Source organism: Coloeus monedula, assembly GCF_965178545.1.
Source record: "Coloeus monedula genome assembly, chromosome: 5".
In the NCBI taxonomy this organism is placed as follows: Eukaryota; Metazoa; Chordata; class Aves; order Passeriformes; family Corvidae; genus Coloeus; species Coloeus monedula.
This window is the reverse complement of record NC_138785.1, coordinates 28,784,949-28,808,967: the sequence shown is the minus strand read 5'-3', so window position 1 is coordinate 28,808,967 and position 24,019 is coordinate 28,784,949. Positions and strand designations below refer to the sequence as shown.

General features: G+C 39.2%; 1 protein-coding gene across 1 annotated transcript in view; it reads right to left on the bottom strand.

Moving 5' to 3' along the window:
* Positions 1 to 24,019, bottom strand: part of TNKS (tankyrase) — a 138,265-nt gene that overhangs the window by 29,777 nt on the left and 84,469 nt on the right. Inside the window, exons 6-11 of the mRNA XM_082282070.1 lie at positions 15,911 to 16,005; positions 12,883 to 12,949; positions 12,252 to 12,438; positions 10,136 to 10,257; positions 7,570 to 7,661; positions 7,407 to 7,485 (exon numbers count right to left, since the gene is read on the bottom strand). Coding sequence (XP_082138196.1) covers positions 7,407 to 7,485; positions 7,570 to 7,661; positions 10,136 to 10,257; positions 12,252 to 12,438; positions 12,883 to 12,949; positions 15,911 to 16,005 — 642 coding nt within the window. The remainder of the gene's footprint in view (positions 1 to 7,406; positions 7,486 to 7,569; positions 7,662 to 10,135; positions 10,258 to 12,251; positions 12,439 to 12,882; positions 12,950 to 15,910; positions 16,006 to 24,019) is intronic.

Genomic DNA, 24,019 nt, shown 5'->3' with positions numbered 1-24,019 from the left:
AAGCATGCAAATCCTACTACCTTTCCATGAAAACTAGTGAAAAAGCATTTTGGGTAAGACACATACTCTATAACTCAATGAAATTTAACTATAACTAAATGAAATTAACTACGCAAAGATCTACTACCAGATAGGGTAAAAAAAATAAGTAAAAAACCTGCAATACAGCAATATCAAGCCACAGGAAAGAACAAAGAACAACCAAATAAATACAGAGGAGTGTGATTCAGTATTGTCTGAAATTATTTTACAGACTGATAAAGAAGGAATTCCTCAGATCACAAACCTCTCTTGCAGCAAGATGGACAGGAAAATAGGCCTGCTTTCTTCTGTGTTCAGCCCATGCCACTCTAATAGGATTGCCCTAAAAGTTTTGTTTCAAATAAAAAACTTACTGCTATCATAAATATTAACTAGATGCTGAATGTCCCAAGTCCACCATTTTGTTCAGATGATGATCCTCATCTGTTTCAGGACACTGGATACCTTTCACCACTGGTAACGCCACAGAGGTAAGCAGAACTCTGAGGTTACACAGTTTAGCAATGGTAAAGGCAGAATAAAACTAAATTGGTGGATTCTGAAAGTAGCTGATAACACTCCATTTATCCAAAAAAGAAAATCATAAGTAATGTATTCTTTACTACTAAATTGCTGTGTCAAACACTGCTGTACTGCACAAACTGTAGAAGCAATAGCAGCAAGGCATTCATTGTGCACAATTCGATACTGACTACGTCTCTGGAAAAAATGTTAATATTCATTTGAAAAGAACACTGTCAGAGTCATCAGAGCCATCATCTCACATATCTTATCCAGGTCTCCTTTCACCTCTAAATCATTATCTTTCCCAGCAATCAATTCTTCTGGCAGAAGAACATCAGCCATTTGAAGAATGACCTGCTTTCTTCTGAGACAAAAAGGGCTGCAGCTGACAGAGGGATGCATCACCAAAAGCAGCTGCTCTTTCTTTCAGGAGCAGCATTAGGCTTTGCAGGGCAATTTCACTGGGAGTATGTTCACTTTGGGGAAGATCTTCTCTCACCAATAATGCACCACTTCTCGAAAACCAACCAAAGAATGTACTCCACTAAGGCTTAAAGCAAGAGGACTTACTTCCAAATGAAAATCAACTTAAGCACTACAAATGGAAATACAAAACTGAGATTAAAGTCTTACAAAAATCACACCTGGTTAAGACATATGCCTGGGTTAAACAATGTTCAATATCAGGTCCAAAAACAAGTGCCCTTTCAAATTCAAAGCTAAAGTCTAAACTCTGTTTGACAAAATGTGAAATATGCAAGGTGTACTGCCTTACTTGTGCACTGAGTAGCCAGGTTGTTCCAGCTGCACTTATTAAAAAAAGATAAATATAAATTTGGTCTGCTTGATAAGCAGTCTGAAATTAGAAGCCCGTAGCTCTGAACTATCTTACAGCCAAGCTTTCTGCAAGGAGTTAAAAACAATAGGTTTGACAACTTTTATTCCACAGCACACTGGCTCTGGATCCAATTTCTTCACCTTTTAGCATGAAAGCAGTCATTCCAATTTACATTGCTCAAAATGCAACGTAAAAGCAGAATATAGTTATCAACTGAAAAGAGTTTTTAAATAAGGGTTTTCAGAGAAAGATACTGTCCTATACAGTACTTCCCAATGCAGACTTCCTTCTTTTCTTTCCTCTGTCTCCTTTAATTGCCTTTTCCCCATCCTGAACAGACACAGTAGAGAAACGGAAATGGTCACGTATCATCAGACACTACTGAGATTTCCCCTTCCCTCACTGCTGCTCTCTTGGAGCAGTGTACACAGTTACAGCAATGCTCCCTTTGGCTTCCTGGCACTTGTGGCAGCTCAACAGCTCAGATCTGTTCAGGAAGCATTTTTTGCAAGACTTCATAATCATACTGGCTTTCTATCAAGATCAAATGCCCTATATATCCTCCTACTCCTTGACACTACGAACAGCAGCACAAAAAGCAACAGCTTCCAAGCACTGCGATTTTCTCTGTGAAATCTTTCTAAAATATGTACATTCTAAAAACCACATGTGAAACTTGTGCTCTGCCAGCAGTCCTGTATCACAGTATCCTGCCCTGCAATGCAAGTGTTCTAACTGCTCTCCTGCATTAATTCTGAAGACAAGCTTGCAGTATGTCTTGTGTCTTGTTGCCAAACAAGAAACAGGATAGGAGTGAAGAAGCACTGGTGACAATTTCAAGCTCAGTCAGCTGAAAAAAGCAGAGAAAAAAGGGCCAGTTTCACTCTGAAAGCTCCTATAGGATCCAGTCAGATGTTACACAATTACCTCTTCTGCATAAAAGCTTACGATTAAGGTCAGGATGTTTGGATGTCTAAGCAGTGAGAAAAGTTGAACCACTCAATCCCAACAGATCACACAGTTCTTTATGTTGTTAACCCTCATAGTCTAAAATCTGCTGCATTTCTGAAAGGTAATTTAATTTTTCAATTCTGACAGTTTCCTGAGAAAATCATACCTCTGCCTGAAATGTTGGAAGTGAATGCGTTACACAACAAGGTTATTCAAAAACATTTTAGCTTGTTGGGTGGGTCTAGATAGATGGTGAGCATTTGCAAATCCATGATCATGAAAGGCTGCCAACATGCTACTCTAATGCACGAAAATAACTTTATTATGCAAAGACGCATAAAGCAAGATCCTCCCAGCAGAGCAGAATGAAGTAATTTCTGCTACCATCAAAAGAGGGACACTATCTCTCTGACATGACCTTACCAAGGTTCATTTTCTCTTGCAGAAGAATAGCTTCAACAGTATTGTTTAGAGGCATATCACAATTAAAGACCATTCATGACATCTCTGCACTTGCCCAAGATACCAGTGAACTTGCATGCTTGCAGGTCTTTCTTTCCAACAATCCTTCCAGTTCAGAAAATACTCTAGTCCTTTACTTCTGCACTGCTAAAAAGCTGAATGTCTTTCTGAACACACAAATTTCCCATGTGCCTGTAAAATCGGACAAGAACTTAGTCATATGAAATATTCAACGATCTAGAAATACAAAAAACCAGGATGAAACTCACTTTTTCACTAGTTCATCACCTTTGAATTATTTTTTATACTAAAGATTTTGATCATCTTCAAAGATAAAATCATGGCATTTGAAGATTTGATCATGGGTCTAATAAAAATTGTTTATGTTTGAGGATTCCTTGAAGATGCTCTGCTTTTATTTTTCATATGGTACTTTGAGAATATTCAATATCAAATAAGGAGTGGTGTGAAATGCTGTCTCACACTGTAAGGCAGGCAAACAAGGAAAAACTGGCATTTAAAACCACAAATATTTATGATCAACATTCTTGAAGAAAATCCTAAGAAATCCCAGGTTTCTCACCTGTTCCTTAAATTGACAGTCAACTTCTGCAAACTCAAGTACCAAGCTAATGAAAACACCTTCCATGGGATGTGTGTTGCTTACACATAACACATTGATGTGCAACTGATGTGCACAAGGACTTCTTCACAGTTCAGATTAAGAACCTAGTCTGTGCTATCAGTAAGGGCCAGCAAGACACATCAAAATAAGCAACTTATGGTTAATTGCTTGCCAGTAGGTTAATTCTTGCCAATACAAATCACAGAATATCCTGAGTTGGAAGGGACCCATCAGGATCATTGATGGGTCCTGTCTGCACAGGACACCCCAAGAGTCACACCACGTGCCTCAGAGTGTTGTCCAAAAGCTTCTTGAACTCTTGTCAGGCTTGGAGCTATGATCGCTTCCCAGGGAGCCTATTCCAATGCCCAGCCACCCTCCAGGTGAAAAACCTCTTCCTGATATCCAACCCAAACCTCCCCTGACACAGCTTCATTCAAGGCCATTCCCTTGAGTCCTGTCACTGGGCGCCACAGAGGAGAGATCGATGTTCTCAGATGCTCTTTCTGTAAAATAAGTCTCACACATGTTATTCAAGCAGTCCTTCACTGTTCATTATCATCTAACATACTTCAAGTAGCAAATTTACACAGTGATAACATTATGGATAACTAAATCCAGCTCCAAGACCACAAACCATCTCTTGCTCATCCCAAATTCCCTAGCCTTTTCATAGTACAAGAAATTGCTACACATACATACTTCACTGTAGCTCACTTTTGCTGTCTGACACAGCTGCTCCTGATGAAAACAGAAGAATTTCCTATAAAATGCTAAAACAATCACAAATTATTTTCAATCTACAGAACTTTATATGACCTTGTCTCCTAATGCTATTGTTGCTGGCTATTTTGTGGATCAGTTGTCTGCCTTTTGTAATGGAATTTCAGAAGAAGAAAGTTCTAGTTTCTTTGAAGCCCTAATTACACATCCTTTTCAAATTGCTACTGTCTCAGTAATCACTAGTGGTTTCCAGAAGGGAGATTAAAGCTGACTTTAACAGTATCTCTCCTTTGACAGAAGAAATGGCTGCAAAGTGAAAAAACCCTACATGGTAGGTGTCATCCATACACACTTCAGTGAGCATTTTATACGAGATCAGAGTGGAAGTTTTTATTTTATTTTCTTTTGAAAAAATAGAGATTGGTTGAAGAACTGAACATTTTGAAAAGGGGAAGGCTGCTTGGTGGCTGGTTGCAGGATCATTTTGTTTTACTATTTGCATTAATGATCTCGGCACAGGAGAATTGTGCTGAAGGGCACAAATATAAAATGTTAGCAAAATCAAGATTCTCTGAGCACTGCAAGATTACAGGAAGGATCTGAGTACTACTGTCTCATGTCTATTAAAAAGGCAAATATGATCCCAGTATGCATCAGTCAGGAACTCACAACAGAGGAAGTACCATCATGGAAGGCAGTGGGGGAATGAATTCTATTCTTGTTGCCTGAACTCCAAGATTTCCTCTGGTGCTAGTAAAGAGAAGGGATTATAAGGATGAATGGGAAAAGGCAATGTTCCCTTATGAGGGAAGATCACGTATTTGAGGCTTTTAGCCTACCAAAACAAAGGCTAAGAAGAATCAGTTTGTTCACTGCCAATACCTCAGTGAAGGTGGTGAAGGAAGCATCAAATAAGAAGAGAGGTATTTAAAAAGCAGGAGGGTGCAGCTCAAAGAACAAACAGATCTTCACTGTGAGGCTGCTATTGAAGGGGGACTAGATTCGCCAGCTCACAAGAACCCTCTCTTGTAAAGAATAGAACCAGACACAATCAAAGAGCTTAGTATATCTGATTACATCTTACACAGGAACTAAAATTCAAGACACAAAAAGAGAAAACACGATGGAAAAACTTCCAAAAATACAACAGAAGAAAAACATCAAAACCTGTATCACACTTCAGGAATGAAAGCTGCCATGTCACAACAATCAAAAACAAAGAGATACCAATGTCAAGAGTATCTGATGAACCGAATGCCTACAGTCAAAGCATGAGCAAGAGGTCAAATGATAACATATAAGCAAGACAAACATTTTAGAGTGATTTAATATGCCTAGTTAACTAATTAATACTCTTGAGCATATCCCATCTGGGAACTTCAAAGTGCCTCATAAAGCCTTAGTGATCTACCTCTCATTAAAAATTATGGTTGCATTATTTACTGTTTTACAGCTAAGAAACTTTGGACACTGATCCATCGCAGTATGGAAATGTGCACTTAATATTAACTTTGATTGGTCTCCTGCCATGCACTTAAGTGCTTTGCTAGATCATAAATGTGAATGGCCTATCCTCAGAATAACATAGGATATGGGATATGAATGAAGAATGAGGTTTAGCGATCACTATGTACGTCTATTTACATACTGCCGATGGAATAAACAACAGAACACACCACTCAGCGTCATTCTGTAGATAACTGTGGACCACTTACCACCATTAGTCCACAAGTGACTCATGGATTATGATTTAGGAACCCCTGCTTCAGGATATAAAAGAGTTACAAGCTATCATCAGAACATGCTACTGACAAAAATAAAATGGGTCCATTCTAGTAAGGATGTCATCTTTGAGCTTACTCCTTACTTGACCACAAATGAGCTAGATTTTCAAGGGAGCTCTAATTTAAATACCAAGAGTACAGCAGCAGCACACAGACGCTCCTTGTATTTCAAAGCAGGCAGTGCTTTGGTATCAGTACATTTGAAACTCCAGCATGTCCTGTTCAGTGCCTAACCAAATACCATCAGTACTGAATTCCTGTGCAAAAGCAGATCCAGAAAAGTTATGAGGTATCTACTCCTATGACAAAATGAATTTTTTTTTACTTTCAGTGCATAGGTATGCTACTAAGAGTGAATCTGGGAAAACAATAATGAATATTTTTAATGACTATAAACAAGACCTTTGGCCCTGCTCTCCCCCTTAGAAAAAACCTGGTAGTCACCACTGCATGAGGACTCTCAAATACGATAAACTCCGCCATGGTATTGTTGTTAAGCTATTTTATTATGCCATTAAAGTACTGTGGAAGTGAATCAGAAATCTGGCAGTAAGCTCCCATACAGGCTCATAAATTAAAATGAATAGTTTCAAACTAAAAACACTTAACTATGCATACAACTACATTGCTCATACCTCCTATCATGGCAAGAGTGACACTTGATCGTTATTACAGGCAATAACATAATACAACAGGTAACAATGCTTTCTTCATTTCTAGCTCCCTGAATGAAGAGAAAGACTCAAAAAGAGTAATCTGAGCCCCACTCAATGCAAAAATAAGGAGATCTTTTATATTTTAGCCAGTGTAAAGAAAGTATCCATCAAGAAGAGTTTCTGAGAAAATTAAGTAGCAAGGTATATCGCTACCATGAATGTTTTTGCTGCTAAAACTTGTAGAAAGATCATTCAGAAACACTTCCGAAAGATAGTTAAACCACATTCTAAATAAAGTTAGTTATACCTTCCTCTGCCTTTCCTAACTTGCTGAACAATGTGTTTCTAAGCAAGCTTCACCACAAGCTCACAAATTACTTAGGTCAGCACCTATCAATAGACAAAAGGCATGGCAGAACAATCTAACCAAGACATTAAGAAGCAAGCAAGGGCTAAGGAATACTCAGCATTTGAATACTAAACTCAGTGTCAGTACCCTCAGCCATTTTTTTCAAGCCAACAAGGTAAAGCAACACAAAGCACCTAGATAACCGCATTTATTAGAAATTAGTATCAATATTCATTAAAAATGAGTAAGCTGGACTCCTAAAGCCTGTATTTAGTTATTCGGAGAGAAGCAGCTTTCAAATGGGATTCCTGAAGATCCTGTACTTATTTCAGATAAAACACACTTCAGTGTTAACACAAGAAGCACAAGGCATACAGAATGAAAAACAATAACTATCATAAAAACTTCCACGGTACATAAAGGCATTCTTCTTGCCTTTTGTATTAAATAAAATACATGTAAGTATATTTACCTTTGCTCCATGTTTATGCAGAACTTCCATGACATCATTATGAGCTTTTTCAGCTGCGACATGTAACGGTGTCATGAAACTGGGGGGGGAAAAGTGATGCATTAGTTTTACATTCCTAGTATGACAGAGGCTTTTGGAAAATTTAAAAATTTCAGAAACCTACTCTTTGTTTTTCTCATTTACATTTGCTCCTTTCCTGAGCAATAGTTCTGTAACTTGTTTCCTCTTCGGATGCACAGCAGCCACAGCACAGTGCTGCAAAAAAAGTAAATATAAAGCATATTTCAACTACACAGATGATAAATGAATTTAAAGATACATTACTTCATCTCTTAATTATTCTGCTAAAATCAGACCACAAAATTTACAAACAATTCATCATACTGAACACAAAATACAGGTTAGTGATCAATGCTAAATTATTCTACTCACAAAAACAACTTTCATTTTAAAGCTATTTGTCACTTAGGAAAAAAGCAGTATGGTCCCAACTACACTAACCAGCTATCAGGACAAAGCTGACACAATGCATGAAGGAGGGGAAGACAAAGAGTTTGGAAGTGCCTAACTTTTTAAAGAGGGTCTCCAAAGGGGTCTGTAAGAATTCTGCTCAACTCCTGTCAATCTGACAGTTGCAATATCGCTCTGTTCCTTCTTCTGTTCCAGTGTGTACTGACCTTGTTAATGGGCATTTGTGTCATGCACCCAACTACAGATTATGTAATCAGCAAACGGGCAATACATTTCTCTCAGAGTATCTTTTTTCCCATGCTAGGAGAAAGATACACCCTTCACACGGGGCTTCTCAATGCTCATGCCTGCCCTTGTGGGACCACACAGCCCTTTTTTAAGCGTAACTATTCTCCTAAATGTGGCTGGCATCTGCTGGTTTCTCAACAGTGGCCCTTTCGATGCATTCCTGAAGCCTGGAATTACCAGCATGGTTCCAGATAAGTCTGAATACCCAACTTTAGAATCAGTCCAGAAATGCTTATTTCAAGTTAGGACATCTCAAGATAGCACACTATGAGAAATAGGAGAAACTTTCGGATACTTCTGTTTATATGTTTACCCACATTTTAAACCAGTAACCCATAAAAGGTAGATAGTCTCCTGGAAGAGTTCTCTAACTTTCCAATAGCAAAACAATAGCCTTTACAATTACATACCCCAAAACCAAGGCTAATAGGTAGCACTATTACAAATACCATCTTTTGCCCAGTTTCAGCCTTCATTACGAAGTAACTTTCACTCAAGCTTCCACTCTGCTGTTAGTCAGCAGGGCACATCCAAATTTTGCAAAGGCAAGGTTTGTAAGTAAATATTAAGATCAACTTTTGCTCTGAAGAATGGCAGCATTTTTAAGGCTTTGCAGATAATATCCTGTCTGTATTTCCTGCCAGTATGATAAACAAGCTCTAAAACACACAAATGCTGAAGTATTGCCAAACCTCAAAGCAACACTAAAAAAGCACTATGTCAGATGCTTGCTTTGGCCTTTTGGCTAATAAAGCAGAGACCCAGTGGCCCATGGTAAATGTTATCAAGCTTAGGGCAGGAATGGATCAGTTGGATTACACATAACTCCCATCCTGAAAGCTAAGTCCTTCCACTTGGACTGGAGATGATTTCAAAATCTCACGTATGGCAGCCAAAAATTGAAAAATCACAGTCAAGCACTTAGTGAACAGTGAACCAAATACATTAATAGCGCTAAAATATCCCATTTGGTCCAGCTGTCTTTGCAGAATCAGCAGGCGGAAAAGAGCAAAGAATATCACAGGACTATGAACTGATCATTACACAGCTGAAGAGATGCCACATAGCAGCAGCTGATATACTCAGAAAGAAAAGGGTAACATCATCCCAAATTTCAAACGGTCTTCACATTCAGCCTATAAACCTCTCTTCTCTATCTTGCTTCTAACTTCAGACTAGGATGCTGAGTCCTCCACAGAGGAAATAGAGCATATAGATGCTTGGTACCCAACATGCAGTGTTCTGATCACAATCACAATGTTCCTAACTCTAAATATGCAGTTGCATGCCTGCAGCTGAGACCTACCACTGGAAAGAAAATGTTCCATTGGAAAAAAGCATCATAACTATAGTGGTTTTAATAATACCATCAGTCTCAGCTTCAAAGTCTTCACTACATCTGGGATTCTGGCTGTGTTCTTTGCTTCCACTGCTTCTTCAAACAACGAAATAAGAGCAGGATAATGCCACGAAAATCTCAACAGAACCCTGTTTCTATAGCTAACATGGTATTGTCAGTACTATTCCAAACCTGTAAGACTCTGTGATATACACCTATTCTCACCACAATTTTATGTATCCTATGAAGAAAATTCATAATCCAAGTTTGTTCACATAAAACACCAAGGAAACTGGCTACAGAAATAAAATTTAACCCCATAAAAAACCACAGCAACCAACTAACAAAAAAAGAGGTTTATGGGAAAAAATGCAAGGGAAATGAAAAATGAAAAGGTGAAGAGTGGCTGAAGAGCTTCTGTAATTTACCAGAAGGAAGGGAAAAAGTGATAAAATAAATTATATGGTGTTTTTTCTATAATGGTGATTTTATTTTAGTACAGAAAGTGTTCAATGGCAAATCCTCAATCTCAGATGATGAATGTATTTTCATAGTGCAGAAATAAAACTCGTTGACTCCAGGCTAGCAGCACATTTATCATGAAACAAATGGATTGACTGTATAATCTCACCAGTGCAGTCTCATGCGACTGTGGCTGTTTAAAATTAATGATCTCCAAAGCAAGTGTCTTTTTCACTTTGGCTAGGTCTGCCTCTCTGGCTGCTTGCAGAAGAGAGTGTCCTTTGAATTCATCTGTTAGAGGAAAAAGACACATTTAATATTCAGCAAGATGTCACATTTACAAATGTTATTGCAGAAAGATAGCTACACTCAGTTTAGAGGAAAGAGGAGTGCTTCTGCATGTCATTGCACGGCAGCTGACCTGGGACACAGAACACAAGATGCTTTGCTGAAACCAAAGGGACATGCTAAACAGGAGGGGAAGTGATTCCTTGAGTTAAATCCTTATAGCTTTTCCCTCTTCTATTGTCCACCCACTTGACATTAAATGCATATGTGATCTCTACATTGCCCACACCTGTGTCCAAACACCTGTGTCCAAATGAGCACAATGCTATGAGATATTCTTAAGAAAACAAAGCATTACAGGTGCTTGTCAAAGACCTTATTGTATTTGCATGACAAACAATTCACTGTAAAGCCTAAGTATATATATAATTTCTAAAAATTATAAATAATAACAATAATAACAAAAACAACAATAATACCTATATAAAATTTAAATATAAAATATTAAACTATCGGTCTTAAAGAAAGCTAACTAGCTAAGCATTTGAAGACAGTCTGCTACAAAAATGAAACAAGTTTTGACAGCAGGTGTATCTTTCCAAGTACAGATAGCTAATTTTGTTACTTCCAGATCTTGTTTAGCTCAGCAACTAGTCCATTTTAGTTTTAAATAACTTTGAATTTGAAGAAGTGTTTCTCTTAAAACGTACAGACGAAAGGTAGGTTAGCAAAAATTACATTTGACCCTGGAAACTAGAAAAAAACACCTCAGTTTCAATAAAAATATAAATATTTTTCTTTCACAAGCAAGCTTGAAATCCTAAGCTTTCTTCTCCCACCTTTGTTTTAATGTCTGGTTTAAATTTCTTTGTAAAGCAAAGCATTACTCAAAGCACAAGTGCAAATAAATCTTGACATAACAAATATAATGTAGCTTTATTCCCAAAGAATAAGACCAAACAACACAAGAACATAAAAAACATGATATTTTGGGATGCAAATACAAGCTATCCTGTCAAGATACTGTCAAATTTGACATAACGCTTACATTTGTTTACAAATTTCAGTGGATAATAATGGACATGAATCTTCCCTCATTGCTGCTGAGGAACTCTAAATACAGAAATAAACCAAAGTTTAAATTGATTTTTTTTTTTGCTTGTTAATTTAAAGAAATGCTAAATTAACCTTCCTCAGAGCCAGAAGCTTTAGCCCAGAACTCAGAGTAGAGAAGTACCTAAAAGATACTAATACCCTCCTCTTTTCTCCTAGACCAAAGTTTTCTGCTGCACATGATCTCACCGTCTTCCCCTGCACCCCTGCAAAGGATACTGACAGACTAAAACCTGACTAGCTGTGATTGTGAGTAGTGCACGATCACATTACTAGTGTCTGGGGGCTTCTGCTATACTGGAAAGATGAGAGACCAAACCAAAAACTTATTTATAATTGAGAACCTAATTCTCAAGAACTTTTCTGTAACACCACAATGCTCTGTTTCCATATATGTCTCATTTAATTATCTTTTATGTTTTGTAAGAGTGAGGAAACAAATCCCTGAAAGAGGGAAAGCAAACGCATACAAACTAAAATTAGAGTTGAAATACTGGTTTGTAAACAGCATAAGGATTGCAAAGACTACAAAAGAAGGTGATGGAATTTCCATCTCCAAGGTTGCACACTGAAACTACCTACCTTCTGTAACTGTCTAAATGCAATACAGAGCCTCAGTAATAGAGGCTCCTGTGTGACTGAACTTTAAACATAAAAGAACCCCGAAGTCATGGATTCAGCAATGCCTTAATAATTTTAAACTTCAGAAAACCAGGCAATATCACAAACGATGTATCAGAGGTACCTGCACACTTCAAAGTGTGCAGCACAGCTGCAGCTACTCTGCTGCTTTGCATCCACTTCTGAAGCTCGAGGAAGGTGGCCTGGAAGGAAAGCATCCCTTTACACCCACCACCAAGTGCTTTCAGTCTGGAAACACTTACAGGTCAGTCTCTCCCGGAGCTCAGGCGTTGGAGCCATGTCAACCGCACTCTTGCCGTGGCAGTTGACCAAGGTGGGATCGGCGCCGTGGCTCAGCAGGAGGGAGCAGACCTCCACACGGTTCTTGGAAGCTGCCTCGTGCAACGGGGTGAACTGCCAGAGGTCCATAGCATTCACACAGGCACCATGCTAGCACAGCAAAAAAAGCACTGGATTAGTAAGAAATCATCTTCAACCACTAAAAAGCTTCCAAATTTTCATTTTATTATAAAAATGGGTTCAAATCACTCATGAATACATACACAAAAAAAATTCAATTAAAAATACCAGTATACACAAAAATACTGTTGAATCCTCAAAAAAAAATCTGGAATTTCTGTGCAAGCTAATTTTTGAACAGAAAGATTCAAATTAAACTCTATCAGTCCAAAGAAATTAGGTAAGGAAAAAACACATATACTGTTCCAACAAAGACCTAAAGTTGCAGGCTTCTGAAATTACAACATGATGTTTAAAACCTGTTACTAGTAGGGGAAAAAAAAAAAATCTTACTTTTCAACTCTGATATAAACAGTTCATACCTCATCTAACACATGTAAATCAACAGTAATTACTTCCCATCCTTTTGCTTACCTTAAGCAGCAGCTCTGTAACCTCATAGTGTCCATAAGAACATGCATTATGAAGAGGCACAAGACCACTGCATGGAAGAAGAAGGCAAATGACAAATCTTTTTAAAGTAGCATTTTTAAAGGAGGAACGATTTTCTCCCTACTGAGATGAAAAGATCAAATTAAAGTTAAAATATTTAAATAGTTAAGTAGTTAAATTAGGATTTACAAACTAATGGGAAAGTCTCACTTCCCCAAACAACACGTTATTTAAGAGTGGCATCAAAACGTGGGGTTTAGTTGCCTGGTTTTTGAAGGGTGCTTTTGTTGTGGGTTTTTTTTTTGCCTTAACAGGCCACAGATATTTAATGTACCATTAGGACTAGCATTAACTGGTTTTGACGTGATCTTTCTTGAAGCTATAAGGAGGGGGAGAAGTCCCATTCCACATTCAATTTCCGCAACAGTGTTCAGCTTCTGCCTAAATAGGAACTCCTGTTTAAAATCCTGTGTGAAAGGCAAAACTCCCCAGATAACACTAAAGTAACTCCTGGGTATTTTATGAAGATGTACAAATATCCATAGAAAGCAGGCTCAGATTGCTGCTCTAGACTGTGGAATGACCTGATTTTCCTCCATTTTTTACAGTACAACCTATTTAACTGTTCAAGATACTTGTAAGAGAGCTCCTGTAATTTTTGTAGAGCTATATTACTGCAGGCCATACTTAAAAGTGACACAAGCAAAGTAAATAGCAGGGATTTAGTCATAAGCACAAGATGTAATAAAAGTCATGCACTGAAAAGGAGATGCAAGATGGGCAATTACAGCAGAGGACAAAAGGAGTTCAATTCAAACCAAGCAAGACAGGCTAGTTATGGCTCAACAAATCAGTACACATAATACATGAAAACCATAATTGACCCCCCAACACCTATGAAAAATATAGGGGGTAATTCCCAGGACTGCAAAATCAACTCCAGAGAATTAGGACAGCAAGTAGTAGACAGCAATTAAGTCAACTTAATTTTAAGGTGGATGCTCCCAGAAGCAGCAACACACTTGTCACAGGAAATTTGTTTGGGAGACATTTTTCAGACTGTTTTTTCCATCATTACTTTTCTTAATTACAACTTATAGGTGCATGTGTGAGACAGAGAGAGACCATCCATTCCACAGAGCACTCAAAAAGCCTGCCCCCTTCCAAAATGATGGTCGTCTCAGAGGACTGAGAGCTTCAAGGCCTGTCAGCAAAGACAACTGCTGCAGCAATGCACCTGGCCACTTCTGCAGCATCCCCTCCCATTCCCTCCTGCAGCACAACAGCCGTAGGGGAAAGGAAAGACCACTGGAGAAAGAGCTGCTTCCTCAGCTGGGCTTCTCTTTGGGAGTAACTAGAAGTGGTGACCATTTTGAAAACACAACACAGTTCCTAAGCACTTTCTCTAAATTGACTCTATTGAAGAAAACATAAGAGTTCTATAAAATCAATGTAGCCTAATTTAGCTCCTTAAGTGAAAAGTGACAGTTATTTATAGCCTATTTACTTATAAGTTATGTATAAATAAGAAACAGTGAGGTAAAACAAAACACCACACTGATTCTAAATGTGTGATGCCACTAAAAAAAAGTGGGAGCTTACTAGGATAATAGATGTTTCTAAATATGTTTGGGTTGTTTTAAAGTTCAGTACAGAGTAAGTATTGAAAGGTTTTCCTTTCTTTGTTTGCTTTCCTTCCCCTCCTGCTCCAGCCCCCAGTTCAAGTTCAACTGAACTACTTTTCACACATTCCTAGCAAATTGTTCAAACTTCATTACAGCATCTACATTGGAATTTTCTACCAACTGATGCTGAAATTTTGGAAAGGTGTAAAATACCTTCAACATGCTTAATAATGCTGGATCTACCTAAATAGGTATTATATGGAGCTATATTGTAGGATTTTCATGGTTTATTTTTTATGGGTTTTTGGGTGGGGGGGAAGTATTTTGTTGTGTTTTCTGTTTAGGTGGGGTTTTTTTTGTGGTGTGTTTAGTTTTGGGGGGCTTTTGGGGGGGTTTTTGGGTGTATTTTTCATTTTTTGACTTGCATAACATGTCATTATGCATTTCACAACAATAATGTTTAAAAAAGCCACTGGGGTAAATGGACAGATGAAAGAGCTACAATTAGTCAAACTTTAAGAGTTTAAGTAAACTTAGGACTGTTTTGGAGAGAAAGGAAAAAAAGAAAAGACGCTAAGAAGTTAATTTAAAATCTCTTTTAACACCAGGCTGGACTCAGCAGAAAATAAAAATACAGGAAGAGCCTCAAGTTTGCTGCTGGAGACAAAACACACACGTATCTTACTTCTATGGACTCTGAATACAAAATGTATGCCTTTAACTAGGGGCCCAATTTCTACAATGTTAGGACTAAGCCTTCCTATCCAGCCAGCATGAAAATCATCATCTTAGAGATCAGAAATGTATAGCTGAGAACAACGCACAGCATGTATCATTTCAGATTTGTGACTGCTGTGCACTTTTCTGATATCTTACATAACTACCATCTTTAATGCAAAAATAGAATAGTTTAGCCTCTACTGTATCTTGATTTTTGCTGTCAGCTTCAATGGAAATAGATGTACAAGGACCACTAGCTGTGAGCACATGAGCATTACTGATGTTACTTGGAATTGCATTCATATATGTGAAATAGGATAATGAGACCACAGATAGGTTTTTCAATGCACATCTTTCACTAAGCCCTTGTATCTTCTCCCCATCCCCTTTCCAAAAGTAATGCTGTTAGTCCGTAATTTCAAAGGGTAGTCTGTGAACGGAAGTAATGAACAGAGTTTGGAAAAAATTTAAAGGTGTAAAAGAAGATTTGAAACAAGTGCAATCACAACTAATCTGAAGCACACTCAGATTTTGGAAGCAAGTATCACGTTCTTAAACAACTGTTTGAGATTATGCTGCAACATGAACCAAAGAAATAATTCATTATCTTGACTAATACAAAACCACTGCTGCAAACAGGTACTTAATCAATTAATTTTACATACCCTTTGTCCTTTGCATGTACATCTGCACCATGCTGAAGCAGAAGCTGGACTATCCGAACTCTGTTGTAGCCAGCTGCTAGGTGTAAAGGAGTGGACTGCAAAACAAAAGAAGATAAAGAATGGGAGCCACATCAATTTTAAGTCCTGTACTTCCTGCCATTGAAACACTTTAGTTTCTTTTACACATTGCATCAAGATAAGTTACAGTACCCTTCTGTGATTAGCCAAATTAACAAATACACAGCACATCCAGGCCCTTCCTGTTGTCAAACCTTAACATGGGCAAGAATACAGACACCCCTAAGGCAATAACAGCCTCTTAATTTAAAGCTAATTTTAAAAATCATCATCATTGTTGTCATCATCACCGTCTCTGCACCAAGAAAGTATCCATATGTGTTCTGTACTGTGCTGTGGTAAAACAAAGAGCAAATTGTATGCAGATTGCAGTTTCCTGAAAAATACAGGTTTTCAGCAGTAATGCACCTTACTGCATAATAACAGAATAATAACACCTTTCTCCATGGCTAACTCGTATGAATTTTAACTGAAAGCTTTTGAGTTGACAACAGTAATTCCCCTTGAAGTTTATTTTTAAAAGCTTTTTATTACGAAACAAATTTTGTGCGCTGTCTCAGCCTGAAGGAACTGCTTTCTTACACAAATGGATGATGCTGTTTCCTCCTTCCCAAGGCTGAGAAGCAAAGGACTTTAAAGCAATCTTTGTTGCAATTTATTTTGTGGCATGCAACCAAATGATACAATTTTCTTACAGTAAAACCCCACACATAAAGCAGCTTCAAACATGGGAAAACTTACATATCTCACAATATTATGCCACATACAGATTTACTGTCTTGAAACATCATTATACAGTATTACATGGGGAGATGTCACACTTCACTATTATCAAGAAGTTAAAGACCAAAAAAATAACAACAAATGGTCTCATCCATGATAAACAGCAGCAAGCACTATATATCCATATACAGTACGTATTTCCAGAACACATATTTAATACGTCCATAACTTGGGAGTAGTCTGCATTGTACTTTACTGAAATCTCAACACTTTGCTACTTTATTTCAGAAAGAGTAATCACTTTGGCAACTACCTAGTGTCCTGTGAATCATACTGAGGACACAGCTTTTACTATCAGAAACGACAGCACACGACGTCTCTCAGAAATACACCTGGGTAACTCAGTAAATTTAGGGAAGCAGTTATGCAAGTTTCCATAAGGCTTGTCTTTAGAATTATCTATACTCAAAATAAGGACCTCTAACATTCCTAACATGGAGATCCCCAGTGTTTCCAAGGTACAAAATACAGTAACAACAAACATGTCCAACCTTTTAATTGTTTGACCATGCAAATTATTAGGATCTATTACTTTGTCTAAGGTTTCTACTACTGAATTAACAATTTAGACTGATCCAGAAGGCATTATATTCTTTTTATATCTGCCCCTATTATAAAATAACTGTCTTCTGCATATCATAAACACTAATGAAAGTGTGGGTAAGGATGATGCTGCTACTGACATTAGCAGAATACTTCAGTACCATTTATTCTGACAGATGCCTTGGTTTGGTTACCAAATCCAGTTTTATCAATTGAATTAGTAACTCAGAAAACCTGAAATTGATTTGAAATGGACCACAGAAAAGTCAGTCTATTCAAAGGTCTAGACTCCAGAGAAATTGGAGCCAAGCACTAAATATTCGGAACACAGCAGGATCCTTTAACTTCACTAAAATTAAACTACATCCATTCTTGTCTGCACACCACTTCTAAAACAATGATGGCAGACTTCCAAAATTATGCTTTACTCATATGAAACATTATTAACAGAGATGTTCTCAATAAAGACACATAACCACAGAGTCTTGCTCACTCCTTAAAATTAAAAAACTATTATGACTCAGGCTGGGACTGTGCCCTTTGTGTTTCTAGGGTTAATAGACCTGCATTTGCCAAATAATCTCATTAGAGAAAAACCCCAAAACTTTTCAAGTTTATAGTTGCACAACAAATGGCATAAATGAAGCAAATCAGTGTCAACCCAAATCTTTAGACAGCATATATCCCTGTCTTTTAGAAAGGTGAGCTACTTCCTTCTCCTCTTGAGCAAGGGCACACAGACACTCCAGTCCCATGACTGAAATACAGAGTATCTTGCCTTGCCCACCACACCAGGAATTATTTATCTGCAGCCAGGCACCTGACATTTGGTGCACTTGCCTTCTAACCCACAGCAGCTTCAGGGAAAGCTGTGTGCCGTGCTGTGGCCGCCTCTCCAAGGAAGATCAACTGCTGCTCCCATCCCTGGAGATGGGGCTGAGATCTCCACTGGACAGCATGCTTCAACTCTGCAACTACAAACACTCAGTGCTGGAGAGGCAGGGAGTTAGAGGGCCAGACACCACCTGACTGATGGGCAAGGGCAAGTGAACACACACACACACACACATGCATGAGCAGCCAACCTGGAGTGGCTCTCCCCCTGTATCCGCAAGCCAGCATTCCCAGTTGCTCATCAGTTTGGCTAAATGGCTCTCATAAATGCTATGCTTACATATGCTTCAGGAAGGAGAAAGCAGGAAGATCCTGTCTCCACGGTTTTTAAGAACTTTCCTTTCTCATGAGAAAGAGCACTCATTAATACTATAGATTTAATAGGCAAAAATACTAATCTGGAGTTACAAGCTTGTATGCTAATTACAGAATCTAGGTACCTAAAAGATAATATTGTGCCACATGAACTACTCATTATATGACATTATGAGCCCTCAAAAAAACATGGCAGCAGAGAGCGATTCTTAAAATTAACACGCTATTTATATAGCATCAGGGAAGTAAAAACTAAATATCATTAACAGCAGTGCCTACTGCACCTGAAAGGTATATCAAACAAATTACTTAATATTAAGAAAACAGATTTAATAAAGCTATCAGTTATACCCTCCTCCCATATCTTGCAAAACTTGGCAAGACTTACTAACAAAAATCCTTAAGAGGGACTTGCCTTCCAAAACTCACATTCACAGTTACCAAGCCAAACACTCTCTTACTTGCTAGTGTAATTAAAGAGAGTATAACTCCGTTTTTATTAAGTATAGTAGACTATCATGCAAGATACTCATATTATTTGAAAGTTTTATGGCAGCTGTAACTGAGCCAAAGCAGGTACTGTGCATTTCAAGGAACATCACTGTACACAAGACGGCAATCGCTGTCAACCTATATACCTACTATTTATAGTAAGGTAGGTATTTTTGCCTGCAGTCTTTTTGATAATGTGTTGCCTGGGAATACAAGAACTACATATTTTAGATTTGATACTGTTCTCAGTGAGCCTTAGGTATTTTTGCACTGCTTCATTACCAACACCTGATTTGATGACCCCTGTTCAAGGTCAGCCGCCATGAACATCCCCTGGTCACCTGCATCAAACAAAAGGGGCCCTGAGGGATCTCCAGCACTGCAGGCTCTGAGCAGCTTCTGCTAAAATCTGGAATTTCTTTTCAACAAACTGTCCACAGGCTACATGGGAGTCCTAGCGCCAAGCACCATCCGTTTCCCTTCCTATCTTGTGCTAAAGAGTCTTCAGCAGCTCTCAAGATGGTAATGCTGCCACACTGCTTTAGAAGAAAGGTTCATTTTCAGATTCAAATGACACATTTTAAGGGCAACTCTAAACCAAGGACGTTATGTAACCATCTTATATTATGCATTATCTGCATGATTAATAACAGCTGCAGGAACTGTTTTAAGAACAAATATTTCCTGTTCTTGTTTTTTACTGCTAAAATCTTTACATAATGCTATCTGATAAAAATCTTAATCTATGTGTTTCTCTCATTCTCAACTTGCCATCCTGAAGGCTATTAAAATCAACAAATAATCTTATTACATTAATGACATCTCATCATACATCTTATGTACATCACTATACAGTGATTTAGAATTATCATAAATTAATTTGTCTGCAGGAAGGGCATTCTCACAATAAAGAGGCAACACTGATTTTGAGGGTCAGCTCTGGCCTTGACATACAGCTGTTCTCATGCTCAGAAGGTCCCCACAGGGATACGCACCAGTAAGGGTGGCTCTTATACAGATGGGGAAACAAGTAAAACTTGGCAAAAAAATACCTAAGGACACACATATGCTTGCTGTTAACTCTTCTACAGCACCCTGCTGACAAAGGACACAAAGAAAAAAAAAAAAGGGGGGGGGGGGAGGAGGGATTTTAAAATGTTTCATGCAGACTTTAATACTTGTGACTTTTTTATACCATGTCTGTAATTATCTTCAGGTTTAGTAGATTTGGAAATTGCAGGTATGCAACAAGCTCCCATTTAACATAGATCAAACAAAACCTTTATTATAATCAGGTCATACTGCCCTTAGAAAACAGCAATAAAAATATCTTAAAACTTCTGTAGTTTGTCATACAAACTCCCTTCAGAAAAGTGTTTTACCTCTTTTGAATTAAGGGAAGAGCAGAGGGGCTTCTAATCGCAGAAGAGACCTTTGTTTCATAGTTTTGCATAAAACTGTTTTGAAAGATGTCCTGACTCTTGGCAAAGCAAACAACTTTCTCTTTACTGTGTTAGAATTTATGACAGAATCTTTCCTTCCAATCACAATAGTCTGTGCTTGATGCTGCTCTCTTGCAGACATCTCTAAAATGAATCACATTAATCATGAGGATACATCAGGAAGACATTCGGATGCAAGTGGCATACCTCCTGTCACCACTTTATCATTCTGATTAATGGAGTAAGAAAACAAGTTGCAACAACACCACAATCTTGCAAACACAGTCCTAAACTTCTCCGCTATGGAAATGATCAGGCTTTTCCCTTGCTGCTCAGATACCAGCTTGCATTCCAGTTTTAAACACTGCACCCATCTTACACCTTCATTTTAAATGAAGTTGGAAGCTTTCTTGGGAAATAGCTCATTGTCATTTGTTTGTATGGTGACAAGACTGGACTTATATACAAAAATATTTCCTTCTATAAATATGTATTTAAAATAACTCAAAATAATTATTTTAAATTCATGCTATAATGATCTTACACATTTGCGACTACAGAAATAAAGCTCCCTAACCCTGACTGAAGAATTATGCTCTTCATGAGCAGGAAAGGGGCTGTGTATCTGTTCACCAGCCACATGACTTGTCACCCTAATCATGCAGCTTCCTTGGTCACTTTATAGCAGTACTGAGTTATTTAAATTCATGGTTGACAATTATGCTTTAGGGACAAATTTACAGATGTTGCTTCAGGAAAACAAGTAATGTCAGACTGCTGACTGTAGATGAGCTAGCTGCAACTCCAGAGATAAATAAGCACAGGGATGAAGAGCTTAAACTACTTTTCTTATGTAAAAAACCATAATAAATAAGCAAACAACGAACACCCCTACAAAGAAACAAAATTCTTAAAGACAAGAATTACAAAATGCTTAAGTAAGACATTTCTCACTCTACTGTTTCCAGCTGCAATTTAACTGCTTCCTCTTCAGAACACAGCCAGTAGTAATTAATTACGATGGTTGAACTGGACAGGCTTAGTATAGTAAAATTTCAAAAAACATCATGTCACAGATTTCACATATTGCTTTCTAACAGCTAATGACAGAGAAAATGAACTGAACAGCCCACCAATTCAGAATTTGCAAGTCACACACTATCTTAATTTAGAGGTCTGGTATATCAGATGATCTCTTGGCAGCTGTGGGGGTGGTGGTGGTAGGGAACCAACCGTTTTGAGTCGTAAACCACCAAAGACAAAAAAGCAGCTTGATTTCACAGGCACAGCACTGCTAGGGCAGAGCATCAATGGGCAAGAATGTTCATAAACTCAAGGAAAAGAGAAGAGTTAAAAACACAGAAAGAGAAGACCAAAAATACACTGCAAATACACTGACAGAGTAAGGCCTCATTTGGAAGAGGCTTACTTGGGTGACAGACCAGCTCCTCATATCCAGTGAGTATTCAAATCTGTTCCTTCTCAGGGGGCTGTACTGTCCAAACTACTGATTACTGAATGCTTCTCTAGTAGATCTGACCTTTGAGAGACAACACAATTTTCTGACTGTATGTCTGAACCTCTAAGACTGCATGACAAGGGTTGGCATCAGTTCCACACATTAACATAGTGACCCTGCTGTACTGCAACCTGGGCTAAGTGTTGACAAATAAGGGGGCGGGAGATTTATTAGAGAAGAGCTTTTTCAATCACCTACGTGCCTAGGGTAGGGAAGGACTGATAGGATGACAAGCATGATCCTGTACAGGGGTAGACAAAGAAACAACTGGAGTGCCTCCATCTCAAGGTTAAAAGAAGGTAGAACAGGAAATCACAGAATCAACTAGATTGGACCTTTGAGATCAAGTCCAGTCTATGACCAAACACCACCTTGTCAACTAGACCATAGCACTGATCCAGTTTCTTCTTAAACACCTCCAGGGATGGTGACTCCACCAGCTCCCTGGGCAGCCCACTCCAATGACCAATCACTCTTTCTGTGGAGAAATTCTTCCTCATGTCCAATCTAAACCTCCCCTGGTGCAGCTTAAGGCTTTGTCCTCTTGTTCTGTCACTGGTTGCCTGGGAGAAGAGACCAACCCTCACCTGGCTACACCCTCCTTTCAGGCAATTGTAGAGTGCTAAGGTCTCTCCTGAGCCTCCTTTTCTCCAAGCTGAACAACTCCAGCTCCCTCAGCTGCTCCTCACAGGACTTGTGCTCCAGACCCTTCACCAGCCCGGTTGCCTTTCTCTGGACATACTCCAGTACCTCAACATTCTTCCTAAATCGAGGAGCCCAGAACTGGACACAGTACTCAAGGTGCGGCCTCACCAGTGCTGAGTACAGGGGAAGAATCACTTACCCTGGTCCTGCTGGCCACACTATTGCTGATACAGGCCAGGACGCCATTGGCCTTCTCAGCCACCTGGGCACACACTGGCTCATGTTCAGCTGCTGTCAACCAGCACCCTCAGGTCCCTTTCTGCCTGGCCACTGTCCACTCAGTCCCCAGCCTGTGGTGCCGCAGGGGGTTGTGGCCAAAGTGCAGGACCCGGCACTTTGCCTTGTTAAACCTCATGTCAGATTCAGCCCATCTATCCAGCCTGTTCAGGTCCCTCTGCAGAGCCCTCCTATCCTCCAGCAGATCAACACTTGCACCCAGCTTGGTATCATCTGCAAATCTGCTTGTGATAGACTTGATCCCCTCATCCAGATCATCAATAAAGATACTAAACTGGACTGGGCCTAGCACTGATACTTGGGGGACCCCACTAGTGACTGGTTGCCAACTGGATGCAGCATCACTCTCTGGGCCTGGCCATCCAGCCAGTTTTTTACCCAGTGAACAGCACACCTGTCCAAGCTGAGGGCTGACAGCTTTTCCAGGAGTATGCTGTGGAAGACAGTGTCAAAAGCTTTGCTGAAGTCCAGGTAGACACATCCACAGCCTTCTCCTCAGCCACCAGGCGGGTCTCCTGCTCATAAAAGGAGATCAGTTTGGTCAGGGAGGACATGCCCCTCCTAAATGCATGCTAGCTGGGTCTGATCCCTCAGCCATCCTGTAGGTGCTGTACAATTGCACTCAAGATGATCTGTTCCATAACCTTGCTGGGCACTGAAGTCAGGCTGACAGGCCTGTATTTTCCTGGATCCTCCTTCTGGCCCTTCTAATGGATGGGTATCAAATTGGCCAGCTTCCAGTCATCTGGGACCTCCCCAATGAGCCAGGACTGATGAAAAATGATGGAGAGCGGCTTGGGGAGCTCTTCCGCCAGCTCCCTCATCACCCTACAATGGATTGCATCAGGTCCCGTGAGCATCTAAGTGGCTCAGCAGGTCACCAATGGCTTCCTCCTGGATCACAGTGGGGCTATTCTGCTCCCTGTCCCTGTCTACCACCTCAGGAGGACAGCTGTCCTCAGGACCACCTGTCTTATTGTTGAAAACTGAGGCAAAGAAGGTGCTAAGTACCTCAGCCTTCTCCTTGTCTTTGGTAACTATATTCCCACCCACATCCAAGAAAGAATGGAGATTTTTCTTGCCCCTCCTTTTGCTATGAAT